We start from the raw sequence: 14,043 nt of genomic DNA on the forward strand, positions 1-14,043 counted from the left end.
TAGAAAAATCGTTCTTTGTAGCCGATTTTCGGCATTTGTTCGAAAGTAGTTCGAACACGTGACGAGCTTTATTGTAAATTTTTAACTTTTTTTGTCCGCTATTTTATGTACCTATAGATTACAGACGTGCTCAGTTATAGTCACATTTTTGTGTATTACAATCAAATTAATCCCAAGAGTGGAATTAATATAAAATTATAAAGGTTTTGAAAATTTGACAATTGAAAAAATTTGAAACTTTAAATACTAAAAGATTCAAATTTTAAATGTTGATGTAGTTGAAAATTTGAAAAATTGAATATTGAATTATATGAATATTTGAATATATGAACATACACGTTTTGAATATTTGAATACTGAAATATTTGAATGTTTGAACATTCAAATATTTGAAAGATTGATTATCGAAATATTTGAAAATTGAAATATGAAGGAACTAGAAAAATAGAAAATCAGAAATCACTCGTTCTAACGATTGAACTCGAGATAAAAATTGTAACTATAACAAAGTACACTTGTAATTCGAACACGTAACGAGCCTTATTACGAAGGCAGCGCAAGCATTATTTCTTCCCTCGAACTATGTGTGCCATTGGTCTTAAGACGACCTATAATATGTTTACGAATACCCTATCTTCTTGTATCGTGCTCGTCGGAAGCCATATTGCTTTTAATACTATCAATTTACCGCGCTGGAATTCTTAGACGCATTCTATCGGCATCGAAAAGTGGAGCGTGGGGGTGCATTGAATGCTTTTGAATATAATAGGTCTGTCGCGTTCGTCGTCCCCGTATGTTAGACGTTTTGAAGACGCGTTCTTTTCAGTTCGCGCCGCATGCACGGCCGCGCGTATAGGAGGTTACTCTACGAGAGGGGGAAAAAACGTCACACTTTATTTTCGTTTCCCGATAGTGTCGAGCTTGCAGCGGCAGCAATGCCGCTTTAATGCACTTCCACTCTTGTATCCGTGACTAAGCTGCACCTATTTCACATAGAGGCTTTCCCGCTGTACGTACGCTCGCGAAGGCGCATTGAATGTTCGCACGAACTGCAAGCTGTGCGTTTCTATGTGCCTTCGTTAAGCGGATGGACCTCCGTGCGGCGTAGCTTTTATTCGCGACGCGCCAGCGACACGATTATTATATATCAATAGCGACTCGCATAAATACGACCAATATTTGTTATTCTCGATAAATTTCTATGCTTTTTTTGGTTTGGAGGAAGCAGAACGCATCAATTTTTAAATAATCGTATACCTTAATGGTGATTCGATTTAGTCATTTTTTATAAGTTGTGTGTAGTTTAATCAGAGGGTGGTTGATGAATTAGATATTGATTATCGATTTTGGAAATTTGGAATTCTGTATTAAGTTGTATTTATAATTATTTATTTAAGGGACACAGGCCATTATGTTGATGTTTAATAGATGGTTTAATAGCAGAGAGAAGGTAGTAGATAATGCTGTTTTTGTATGAGGGTTTTAAGATACAGAAGTCGGTAGAAGATTGAATTTATAAGTGTATTAACGTTTCATTGAGGATCGAATGCTATTAGTGATTTATTTTGGTAAACTAGTTTGGTAACATTTGACCACTGTGAAGAATTAGGAGCGATTTATTTCGGGTCGAATTAGTGGTAATTGAAGTAACTGCTTACCTTATCTATCATGCATACGAGATTTATAATGGATCCTACGTCGACGTGATGTTCGCCGCTCCCTACTATAAATGCTTCTGGTATTACTATGTTTAGATTGACAAAGTGTGATAATATCCCTGTACTCCTCGAGACCTGAAACAAAAACGGCAAGATTGGAGGAGTATAAATGGAAATTGATCTGTTTCTACTCTTACCAAATAGCTAAATATTTCAACACTTCACTATACAGGGTCTTTGCTCTCAAAACTCTCTACTGTTTCTTACCGTAACTCTTCTAACATTTTATTACAAACAAGAAAGACAACAATTCTACGATTTCTACTCTGCATTATAAATAGTAGTTTAATTGAATTCAATTTGATTGCAAAAGGAAAATTTATACTCGTTGAATGTGGGAATGGTCACAAAGGGGTTAAATACGATCTAACGTTCCACAAAGGACGAATGATGACAAAGTGGGCACTTTGAAGTATCTGAGAAATACCTGGCACTCGTAGGTCCCGTTGTCCCTTTCTTGAACGTACTTGATTTGAAGAGTCCAGTCGTCCGAGCCCTCTGGATGCAACACCTGAAACCGCTCATCGTTCGTGTACGTGAACATGGCGCTGGTCAGGACGTGGAAATCACGCCGTCGTATCCAGGATATCTGAAACAGGAGGCAAGGCAATCGTCAATCAGTCTTCCTGTTTCTGGTTGCTCGTAGCCGACGAGTGATAAATTGCCCTTCCCCCCAGTTTCTCGCTGCCGATCAAAGACGATAACGCGGGCTCTTTACCTCGGCGTCCGACACCGTTCTTTCTGCCAAATTGCGAACTTTGCAATGCAAAAAGGCGGTCCCACCCAACTGCACCGTGACGTTGGACACGGTGTTGTTGTCGTTTGCATCGTTCACTCTCTGCAGCTCGTCCAGATTGCTGAACCACAGTGTCTTCCAATCTGACGGTATGCTGTAGGGTACGCGTCGGTCTGAAACGGTTCAGAAACAGTCAGGTGAACAATAAGGCTTCAGCGAAATGATACTTCGTGAATGACTGTTACCTTAGCGGTGTTCAGTTTTTAGAGATTTTATTTGGGATGGTTCTGCAGAGGAACCTTGATGGTTGTTTAAAAAGGAGGCTGCACAAGTGTGCCAGTTTTTGTTTTATGTGTTAGGTTGTTTTAGATAATTCTAGTGGTTTTCATCTACTATTTATGGGACGAAAATCAAGAATGACGGAATTGCGTTTGGGGTTTCGATTTCAGACAAGATAAATAAGTAGAATAAGTCACGAGCCAGACACGAGAAGTCAGTAGAATAAGTTCCAAGCTAGACAAGATAAATAAGTAGAATAAGTCACAAGTCAGATACAATCAGTCAGTAGAATAAGTCCTAAACCAGATCCAGAAAAATCAGTAGAACGTCAGAAGTCAAACACAATCAGCGGATAGAATAAATCCTAAACCAGGTACAGAAAACTCAGTAGAATAAGTCACAAGTCAAATACAATCAGCCAGTAGAATAAGAACCTAGTCTAAAGTTTCAGGTTCAACACATTTAACGCATATTTCAGACATTTTTCCAGTAACTAATAACTCTGAAACGAATCTCCAAACGCAATTTCATCATACATCACTTTTCTTCTCATTTTAGCATGTAGAATCATCCCTTGAAGTTTTTGACACCTCTCCTCGAACGCCCAGTAAAATTTCAGTATCTACTACACATACACGTACTACTTCTACACGACTCTATGAAATAGCAATATTTTCAGTCTCTTTTAAAATTCACGTTTTCGTACAGGCTCTCCCTTTTCGTACATCTCGCCCCAAACCTATTCCCTAAATTCTTAAATCCGTAATTACGAACTTCCATCTCACGAATTCAAATTTCTCTCTGGCGGCTCGTGCCCAGCCCACGAACCTCGGTTCTTCTCGGCTTAACTTTCCTCGTCAGAATTCAAAGGGGTTACTTCTTTCGCGCAGCAGAAACGATCAAAGTCGAAATTGCCGCGGAGCGAGTCAAAATGCTCCTTCGGGATCGAATAACGCACCGCTCCCTCGCGAGCTTAATGTTAATTAATTACGTTCTGGGGGTATCAAAGGGAAGAAGGTCGGGTCGAAAGAAAGGCGAAGAAGTTTGATGCGCTGGTCGGAAGGATAGTGAAGCGGGAGGGGTAGGACAAGGGGGTTAATTCGAAAGTACCTTCGCCAAAAGGAGTAGCGGAGAACGAGGAAAACCGGCGGAAAGCGGAGGGAAGTGGACTTGCGTGGATGGCGACGGGGGGGAGAGGCAGAGGTGGGGGGTGGCGGTGAATATAGAAATCCGTAAATGGAAAGAGGGAAAATTGAGAAATAGAGAAGCGGCGTTGGAGAGGGTGGGGAGAGACGGAGAAGGGTCTGAGCGAAAGACAAGCACTTGAGACTGAACTTCGCGAGCTTTTGAATGCGGGGCATAAGCTACCTGCCTTTTGTTTCCATGAGACAATGCGAAACCTTATACAACGAGACAAGAAACGCTGGAGTAGGGTAGGCCATGGCGAGAAGGGGGATGGGGGAGGGCAAAGGTGCTCCTACTTTGCTTCGACCAGTTAGTTGGGCAGGATCGTGTTCTTTTCTTTTCCCTTTAAGTATTCCCAATTCACAGCCACTTTTGAGTGGGGGAGCAAGTGCACACTAGAGGGATTTTCCGCGAGGTTAGCTTTTGGCATTTTTCTTTTCGCCTTTTTCGTCTACTCCTTTTTTGAGGATCTCGTGTCTCCTTTTGTCGTGTAATGTCGCTTATTTATTGTACCGAGAATAAAGGCTTTATCTAACGCACGCCCCGTGGCGTCGGGGAGGGGGAGGTGGTATTCCCAGCTGAAGGCTCCACTATAAGCAGATTTCTCTTTGAAAAGACTATAACGTGTAGTTTCTTAAAATGCCCCGTGCAGACTTCCTCCAGGAATATTAGTATCTATTGTGTTTTCGGATTATCTTTTTTAGACGATTCTCGGGAGCAGCCATTTGCAAAACAAGGAAAGTGTAAATAATTCAGTTATTATGCAACACCATTGTACAACAGACGTCCAAAATATATTTCAAATGCATATAAATTAATATAGAATATTTAAAAATGCTAGTTTTACTGTTTAAAAAGAATTCTATTTATGATACGCTAGTCCATTCGATTTGATTTAATCCCGTGAATTTTTCATGAAAAGTGCCTCGCGTTTGCTACTGGAAATTGATCGGTGGTATCGTCTATTGAACGATCGTTGCCACGATTATATTGCGTCTGGTGGAGGCTTTAGCCACTTTCTAAAATGAAATAAGAAGGTAGGAATTGTGTCAGGGGAAACGAACGCCAAGGAGCCAAGGAGAACTTATATCCCCTCTGGGAGATAGAGAAAGGGGGACAGGTTAAATGCCCCGAGAAAATTATTTACCTTTATCGAGCGACCTGGCCAGGAGAATTGTCGGCAGGATCAGAAAGACCATGTACCACGATAGCCGGTCCCGCATCCTTGCGAGGTTTCAAGTCCTCCTGGAAAAAGGAACGGTTGGATTTCGGTTATAAACCACGAATTTGTATGCATTCGCTCATCTTCCCTTGTCTCCTGTTTCTGATTTTTCCGCGTACCTGAGGAGACAGAGAGGAAGGAGCAACCTTATTTTAAAAGCAGTTTTAAGGGAAGCAACTGCTCCTTTTTTTCATTCTCATGTGTTCAGCGCGGATAGTTTTAAGAAAATTAGCTTAGAAATTAAAAGTATTTATTTCGCCCAAAGGGTTAGTTATCGTGAGTTTAATTGTACAAAAAACTTACACATGCAACTAAAACAAGTCTTGTACAAAAGAATTTGATTAAGCTAGTAAAACCGAATTAAACAGCGTTGGCAAATGTTTCTCACGTAATTGAGAACACGGATTGCGCAGTTGCGATTCGACGTTTTATCTCACGACCGGTTAAAGGACGTACGACGTCGAGAGAAGATTACGGTACGGCAGAGTGAGAGCGCACACCACGCACCAGTCTGTTGGCCTCTTCGTCAGCCCATCGGGCGAGCGAAAAGAGGATCGATCGGGATGCCTCGATTATTCAATTTTGATTGGCTAATTTTAGAATCGATAATCGATACCCAAATCGCCGCCGAACGGTGCTGACATCTGACTCAGCGATCGGCCAGCCGACTCGAAAGCTCACTCGCCATCGAACGCTGCCGGTCGCGCGGTTGCGCAATGGTTCTATGCGCATCCGCCGACGACCCACACAGCCAATCCGCAACATCATGCTTTCGCGCTGTCTCCGCGCGTTTCGTATGCATTCGAAATATGAAGGAACTTATCCTTGATTTATAACAGATTACTTCCGCGTCGCATTGCATGTTAAGGAAAGTCGAAAAAGTGACCTGGATACAACGTAGCGTTCCCGTGCGAATAACTCCAAACGAAATCTACCGTGACCTTTACTCTTGCCTCTGATCTTAGAAATTTCGAAGTTTTGAAATTTTTAAGACATTCAGATACTTTCAGATATTCAAAATTTCAAGTAGTAAGTAGTAAACGATAGAATTATCTCTTTTACAAATTTCCAAGTCTTCAAATCTTCCTAAAGAGTAACACACACGTGGAAACTTCAATAAAATTTATAAAGTACGCTCTAAATATTGCCACGTGCAATTGCAGCGAATAGAATTCTTTATCGTCACAATAAAAATGCGTAGTACCGTTTGAAAACCTAAAACCAATATTGAAATTGTTCAGCACAATAATTCCACAAAAAGTTTAAATTTCCCCTCGAATAAATCTTCTAGTGCGAAACAACTATTACACAAACAATTTCTCTGTATTCAGGGAACATCTAGGGAAATAAATGCGTGGTTACATTTAAACCGGACATACTGCTAGAATATTTATTGAATTTGCAATTCACTTTTTGCAAATATTCCAGCTTCCACATTAATACACCGAGAGCACAGCTTTGCACTAGAACATCCAGTGGAGGACCATTACGCTTCAACGAATTTGTATAACGAAACAGGATTAACTCGACTTCCGTCTTCCGCGGTTAGAGTGGATAGTCAAAGTATAAACCTGGGATTTGGTGAACAGAGCGCCGCTAGTAGAAGAAGACAGCGAAGGGAACAGAAAACAGCCAGGAATTAACATTACCTTTATCACTTCAATTCCACCGATTTGCATTCGATTCCTTTCCGCCTTCTCGCGATCGCAAAACCAGTATTTCCGCCAGCCATTTCTCACCGATCTCGATACTCCTCACGAAACTCCCCAGCGCGCAATTTCAAATCGCTTTTTAAACGCCACGATCCCGCGGTCCCCTCGTTTCTCTCTTGTCAAGTTAACGACGCGATAAAGCGCTCATGATCGGCCCTTAAACTGCCGCCAGGTGTTTCTTTCCTCTCGGAGCGTTCGATTCGAAGGTAACGAACAGATTAATTCCGTAATGGTCACGTTCGTGCACGGACCGTGTGTTGGGTAACGCGCGCGTTATTATTTGTCAATGCGCGCGCTGATTAAACCGTCGACGCGACGGAAATCGAGGGGGGCACTTATTTCTTGCGGTCGATCGCTACCTGTCGCGTTAATTGGCTCGTTAAAGTTTCGCTCGGCGACCGTGGGCGGCCAAGAACCGCTCCGCGGGGTCAATAAAACGGGACGAATGCAAAATGGTCGTGATAAATCGAGCGAGCTCGTGGCTGCCGCCATCACCGAAAGAATAGTCTCGCATTAACGTTTAACCGGCCGTTTCTTTTTCTCCCCCTCCCCTCCCTTTAGTTTTTCCTTCTCTCACTCTTTTTTCTATCGTTACACCCCTTCGCGCACGGTGTTGCATCTACTCGGTTATTGCGCTATAAAATTCTATTGTTCGAATTTCCACCGGTGGCTATTGTAATTTTTACACGATACCATAAAGTTTATTCGAGTAAAGGTATAAACGAGAAGGGGAAAGGAAGAGATGGGGTACGGGGCGTGGAATGAAGCGAGTTTTAAAAGCGTTAACATACCTTTGCGATTATTATTCGCGCGCTGGACCGCGATGTGAAATGTTGAAATATTTGTTACGAACGCTCTACTTGCCACTTTGTTATCTTGTGAATGGTCGGCGGAGCGGGATTTTCTGTAATTTATTTGCAGGAGGAATAGAGAAATGTCGTACAGGATCGTGCCGGTTCACAAATATTACCGGGGAGCAAATCTGCGAGTAAACTCGAATTAATTACAACGATTTCGGTATGTTCGGGCGAGGAGAAAATTTCGATTTTAGAGTTAACTCGGTAATACGCACGATTTACCGTTCAACGACGGGGAAATTGTTATTAGAGAAACTCCCCTCGCTCTGACCCCCTCGAAGCTGGACGAAATAAAGAACGCAATAAGCCGTTACAGATAAACCGAATTTGCATTTATCCACCGCTGCAGTCGGTTTATTTAACGCGGTTATCTAATAATTTCTACGGGGACGCGAAACACCGCGATTTAATGCACCCTAGAATGGACGTTCGTATTTTATAATTACATAAAAAACAGTATAATTTTCTTTCGAAAGTTATTTACGCGTTTTATTTCCATACTACAGCCGAGAATCGAAGGGCGTGTAGGGTGGGGGTTTAAAAAATACGGGAAAGTAGAATTAATTGCCCCGAGGCTGTGAGATTCAGCAACGTTTTAAAATTCAGTAGTATAGCATGAAATTTAGCAAACCATGAGGAATTTGACGGGATTCTGTTGGATTTGTTTAAAAAATTCCGAGAGACAAGCCAACAGTACATTAATAAGATTACATAAATGGGATTTCTATTAGTTTATGAGACTATTTAACGCTTTTATGAGGATAAAGTAGTAATCTCGTTGTATGAGTGAACTCTTGCGGTATGATGTTTCCGTATGTGTATCAAGTAGAACGAATGAGAAATTAATATTGACGTTAATATAAAAGGATAAAGTAGAGCAGATATAAAATATAATATTTTTCACGTTTTTAATTCGCTTTATTTCTTTTTACCATTACTGTGGTCGTTTTAGTAATTATTTTAGTATAAAAGTATATTTGTAAAATCTCCATTAAGAGTGCCAAACATTTTCTACGTCCATTATAAGAGAGGGGAATGTTTTATAAAGTTGAAGTTTTATAAATACACTTCAAAAAATAATGCGTACTTTACTTTAGATATTTCATTGTATGTGTATTCCACATTTTTACAGATTTCAATTTTCAACATGCACATGTATAAATATCCCTAGTTCAGTCATTATACTAGCAAAGGATTCCACAGTGTCCCTGTTAGATGTGCCCTCCGTCTTCCTAAGGAAATAACAGTGGTTACTCTTAGGTTTCCCCCCTCGCCAATCGTTATCCGTGATTTATTGTTTCCCGGTGATCCGAGGGTCACGGAATCAGGTCCATTCTTCCAGCCTACCCCGACCGAGAGGCCCCATTCAACGCTTGTTTTGCATAAATTTCCCTGTAGACGCGTCGAATAGATAGAAACAGAATACAGAAGGCACGTGAGGCTTGGTACCCGCGTGTGTATAATGTCCTCGAAATTGAATGTGTTCCAAGCAAGTCGCAATGCTACTTTCTGAAATATAGAGGGTGCGAATGCATACGTTATACAGTACTTTTTCATTATGAGTTCGTCGCTATTCTCAATACTTCTAGAAACCATTCTTCCAATTTTTCTTTTTTCTCGATTCTTAGGGTACTGCATCTATTTAAAAAATTAGTAAGACTTCTTTACTTCACTCGGATCCCTTTTTTCGACCTATGAAACACTACTTGAATATTCTGATCTCGTTAGATAGTCATGAAATTTTACGAATACAATCTTTTTGTATACGCTACAAATTCTTTTCCTTCTCTACTTTTCTCTTGAATTTCTTAGAGGTTAAAGCAAATGAGCCTGATACTTATTCTCTTTCACTCTTGCACAGGTATAAAGTAACATTAGAAATATACCATTCACAAGAAGTGAGATCTCGATTTACCATCAGTAAAAGTGTGGCTCATTTATCGACATACTACTATAAAACAAAAAAGAAACATTAAATGTACCTAGAAACTACATTATAGGACTACTTTACATTCGTCTACATCGTGAAATATTAAAAAATAAATACTCAGATGGTCTCACACTTTCAGCTAATAGTGCATCCTCAACTCTTCACATAATATCATCTCAAGCATTCAGTCATCACTTTATAGTTAAATAAACATACTCCAAATCACAAGAAGGAATCACACCATCGATCATATTAAAACATATTACACCAAAGGTTCCCAAACCATCCAGTATATTAGAACATGTTACAGCAAAGGTTCCCAAACCAGTGGTCCTTTTTCCAGCACACAGGTGCAGGTAGTCACCCCAGCGCATAGGGGTAGGTGTTATTGATTCGCGGGGATGCGGGTCAGGGTAGACGATCGGCGTAAGTAACTGGTCCACCTTCACGGGGACCCGTCCTGGACGGCAATTGGCTGGTTACAATGGGACGAGGAGCAGCGCGCTGTAAATGCGGTAAATGCACGCTGATGAAACAGTTGTACGAACGCTGTACATACAACGAGAGGCACGGTACACGCGGTTAATGGAAACCTTTCGTTTGGCACACGGGAGGATCGATAAATGGGTCTGCAGGGAGCTGTTGCAAAGAGTCGGCCCAGCCGCTCGCATGCGGCGTCTGCTGATGCTCCTTACGTATGCATGGAATCGAGCACGATTAGGGTGTCGTGGTCGACCTGGTCTTTGCAGAATTAAAATCCTAGTGTGGGGTAGGTAGCGGGAGCCCTTATTTATCGCTGGAGGCTCGCCTGTCAGAGTTATGCAAGATGAATGGGGGAACCGAGCTGAAATCGGACGCCCTTCCGATCCTTCCTGTTCCCGGAAATGTTGCATTAGCCGCCGCGCGCGAACGATCGTCTTCCCGCCTCGAACAATTGCCCAGCAGGGCCTATAAAGCTCGCGAGGCGAAGAGTAGAACTCACGCGAGTGCGCTGTTCGTTCGATATGAGCTAGGGACTCGGTGCGAGTGAATCAGTTTTTCAAATCTTTTTGGATTCTAGATTTTGAGATTAGGTTGATTTTGTGTATACTAGGACCTTGGTCTGTCTGGACTGGAGTCTTATTCTACTCCAGGCGTGGATCAGTCAGTTCAGTGTCGTCAGTAGAATAAGCCTTCGAGTCAGACATATCTTCTGAACAATTAATAGCTCGTGAACGCAACCTCAAACGCAATTTCTTTATTCTTTATTTTCGTCTTATTTTATAATATATTATGGAGTCATTTTTTAAAATTTCTGACACGTGTTAATTCATGATTGAAGTTGTAACTGAAACCCATCCTTATCTTCTGAACTGAATATCTGAAACTGCGTAGCACAGATTGTGGATATTCGAGACCTAGTTAATCAAGGTCCCACTGCACTAGAGTTCACGAGTTTTGGCCGAAATCGAGACCCATCTTCGAAGTCCTGCACGTATTTTGACACTGACCGCATAGAGTTGCATAACTCCCAAGAGGTGTAAGGGGAAACTCAGCTTACAGTAAGGGTAACCTCTAAATTGTTCTGATCGGTCAAATTTCCTCGACTATACTATCACCGATATAATAGTATCTATATACAGTCCATGCAAAGAAAATATGGTACATAGAGAGGGAAATTGTAACCTTAACCCTCTGCAGCATGAGAGGTCCCATTCACGAATGCTGCTGGAAAAGCAATTTTCTGATTTTCCAAGCTGTTCAAAACCCGACATATAGATTCGCACGACAGAGGGTTTAATGGACACGCGAAAGCTTATTTATCGAGTGTAAGGATCTGTTTGCTTTCAATTTCCGCGTTTACCCAATCTACAGACCGTATTTATTTGTTCCACGCCAGTTTTCTGATTTACATACACGACTACCATGAAGAGGATCGATGCCTCTATTTCGTTCGGTTAGAAAGGCGACCAGGGCGATTTCAATATTCCCTCTTAGCCCTGGGACACGTTGGATAATGAGATTTGTACAATTGCACGACGACTTGAAACCACGGGTCATGTCAGTTCGATGGATTCTCTCGCGACCCCCTTAACCGACGCTTCCAAAGCGACACGCGTTTCTCACGATGCTTAGAAAAATCGCGACGCTGCTGGTTTACCATCATTACCCGCGCAACCCACTCGTTCTGGAATACCGTAAAATCCTTGGCTAACTGCTTCTTCTGAGCACACTTCGCTGCGCCAATATGCCCCTCTCGTACCGTGGTTCTCAAATTGGGGTAGTGTTGCCATATCAGTTAAAAAATTGGAATAATCAGAGTGATTCACTTAAATAAAGCCACGAACATATCTATTCCCATTGTAATGATATAACAAATATTTTATTCGAAACTTTGAAAAAGAAACATCATTTTCAGTACATGGTCCCTCCATACCATTCGAATTGCATGTAAAATATTTGTTGTATCATCACAATTAGGAAAAGAGATATTTATGTGGCCTTACTTAAGTGGACCACCCTGTATATTCTTCCAAAAAATAATTATTGATTCCTCCCTTTACTACTTAATATCCAGAATCATTAATGGACTATTCGAAATAAGAAATATGCACCTGTCTCACTGCAACATAATTGTCGTCACAATTAAAATTTAAAAATACCTTTTAGTCAGATAGTGAGTTAGGATATACTCTAAGAAAGTAGAGCATAAGTATTTCAGTATCTCTAAACGCGGTTACTAAGGGGTGAAGTTTGAGAACCAGTGGCCTGAGTCCTTGCGATTTAAACCCACGACCATGGTTCGCGATAGTGGTGCGTGGTGGGTGGAGGGTTCGAACGCAAGTAGGGGGACGCGATATCGGGGGAACAGCGGTTGTATCGTGCGTGACTTCGCATGTTAAGTGGCATTGCTATTGTATATATACTTATTCCGTGTACCGTTGCACTCGAATGCACGCGTAGGAAATGGAAGCAGGTCGTGAATGCGCAGCGATCGTAACGCGTTGTCGGTGGTTTGTTGAAGGACGAACGACGAACGAATCGAAGGATCTTATCGTTCCTGTGCTCTCTTGGAACCGGACGAAATGTTTGCGAGCAGGTGTGAATGCCAAAGGCGATTGTCCACTTCGTTTGCCTGAGTCTGAGCTAGTCGTGTATACAAAAATTTCATTCTTACCGTCCTCAATTAACTTAAGTGCAATTAACACTTGCCTCAACTTGAAGCACGTTCTTTCTGCCAGCAAGTGGACCTGCGCTGAAAAGGTCATTTTGTGCATTGTGCTCTGGACGCTTCTGTCGAGGCTGCAACTGTGCAGCGCTCGTCAAAGAATTTTTCAAACTCGAAATTATGATACATGAGCTTCCGTTGAGAGGAAAGAGATTGGGCTGCATGCAGAATGGATTTCATAGTCGTTAGAGGGTTGGATTTTCGTGTTCGGTACAGATTCGCGAACAGTTTTCTAAAATTTAATGTTATGAGGTGTTTTCAAATATTCAAATATTCAAATATTCAAATATTTAAATATTTAAATATTCAAATATTCAAATATTTAAATATTCAAATATACTTAAACTTTAATTTTTAAATGTTTCATAAATTACTGGCCATATCCACATAGTACGTAGTGAGATTCAGTTTGACAACTTCCCCCAACTTGGAAAGCCTCATTAAAAAATGAGCGTTATACCTGAGAATTTTTCCTCGTAGCCTCCACTATGCTAAAACCATGATACAACTTCGAGGGTGAACTGGGGACATAAAGATAACGAAAAATGTTCACATAAACATTTGTCCCATTTGACCTTATTTCTGAGTTACAGGCGGTCTTATATTCATAAAAACCGCTAGAATTAGTTTCCCTATCTAGATTAGTAATACGATATGTTCCCTCACACTTCTGCGATATTATCACAAAATATTCTTTCAGCGATTACAATTTCTCCACACTTGCTTTACACGAACCTAACAAAAGCCAGAGAACAGAATATGATCTGCGCTACTTTTCCAATAATATACACAGTGAATAAAAAAAGTACTTGTCTACCCAGTTCTCATGTAGTAACTGTGCATAAAAAGATGCCGTGGAAAAGAGAATGATACACAATAGTATTCAGAATGAAAAGCAAACATTATCCTTCAATAATAGTGGAAAAAATTATAAAAGGATTTTTTCAACATCTATTGATGCATAGTTGTCATTCTTCTCCCATTATTATTCTATTATACAACATTAAGTGTTTCACACAAAAACATCACCTTTGTATACATTCTATTATTGAACGAAACAGTCTCTATTAATGTTAACACCGAGCTATGTTATTACATGTTCAAAAACTAGGTACGCAAATATTTTGTTGACTCACTGAATATGTAAAACGTAAAATATATTCCCCCTTTCCTTCATCACACGTTTCAAGCCAAAA

The 14,043-nt window shown here is 40.9% G+C and overlaps 1 protein-coding gene across 3 annotated transcripts in view; it reads right to left on the minus strand.

The window, feature by feature from the left end:
• Dpr12 (defective proboscis extension response 12) overlaps window positions 1-14,043 on the minus strand; it is an 86,569-nt gene that overhangs the window by 3,064 nt on the left and 69,462 nt on the right. For 2 of the 3 annotated variants that reach the window (XM_076389528.1, XM_076389530.1), the window contains exons 2-5: window positions 5,066-5,163; window positions 2,437-2,627; window positions 2,146-2,307; window positions 1,659-1,793 (exon numbers count right to left, since the gene is read on the minus strand). In XM_076389528.1, coding sequence (XP_076245643.1) covers window positions 1,659-1,793; window positions 2,146-2,307; window positions 2,437-2,627; window positions 5,066-5,141 — 564 coding nt within the window. In that variant the 5' untranslated portion in view covers window positions 5,142-5,163. Of the gene's footprint in view, window positions 1-1,658; window positions 1,794-2,145; window positions 2,308-2,436; window positions 2,628-5,065; window positions 5,164-6,789; window positions 6,887-14,043 lie in introns of those variants that run through there. The other variant, XM_076389529.1, reaches the window with a different exon arrangement.

This window comes from Calliopsis andreniformis, chromosome 12 (assembly GCF_051401765.1).
Source record: "Calliopsis andreniformis isolate RMS-2024a chromosome 12, iyCalAndr_principal, whole genome shotgun sequence".
Lineage (NCBI taxonomy): Eukaryota > Metazoa > Arthropoda > Insecta > Hymenoptera > Andrenidae > Calliopsis > Calliopsis andreniformis.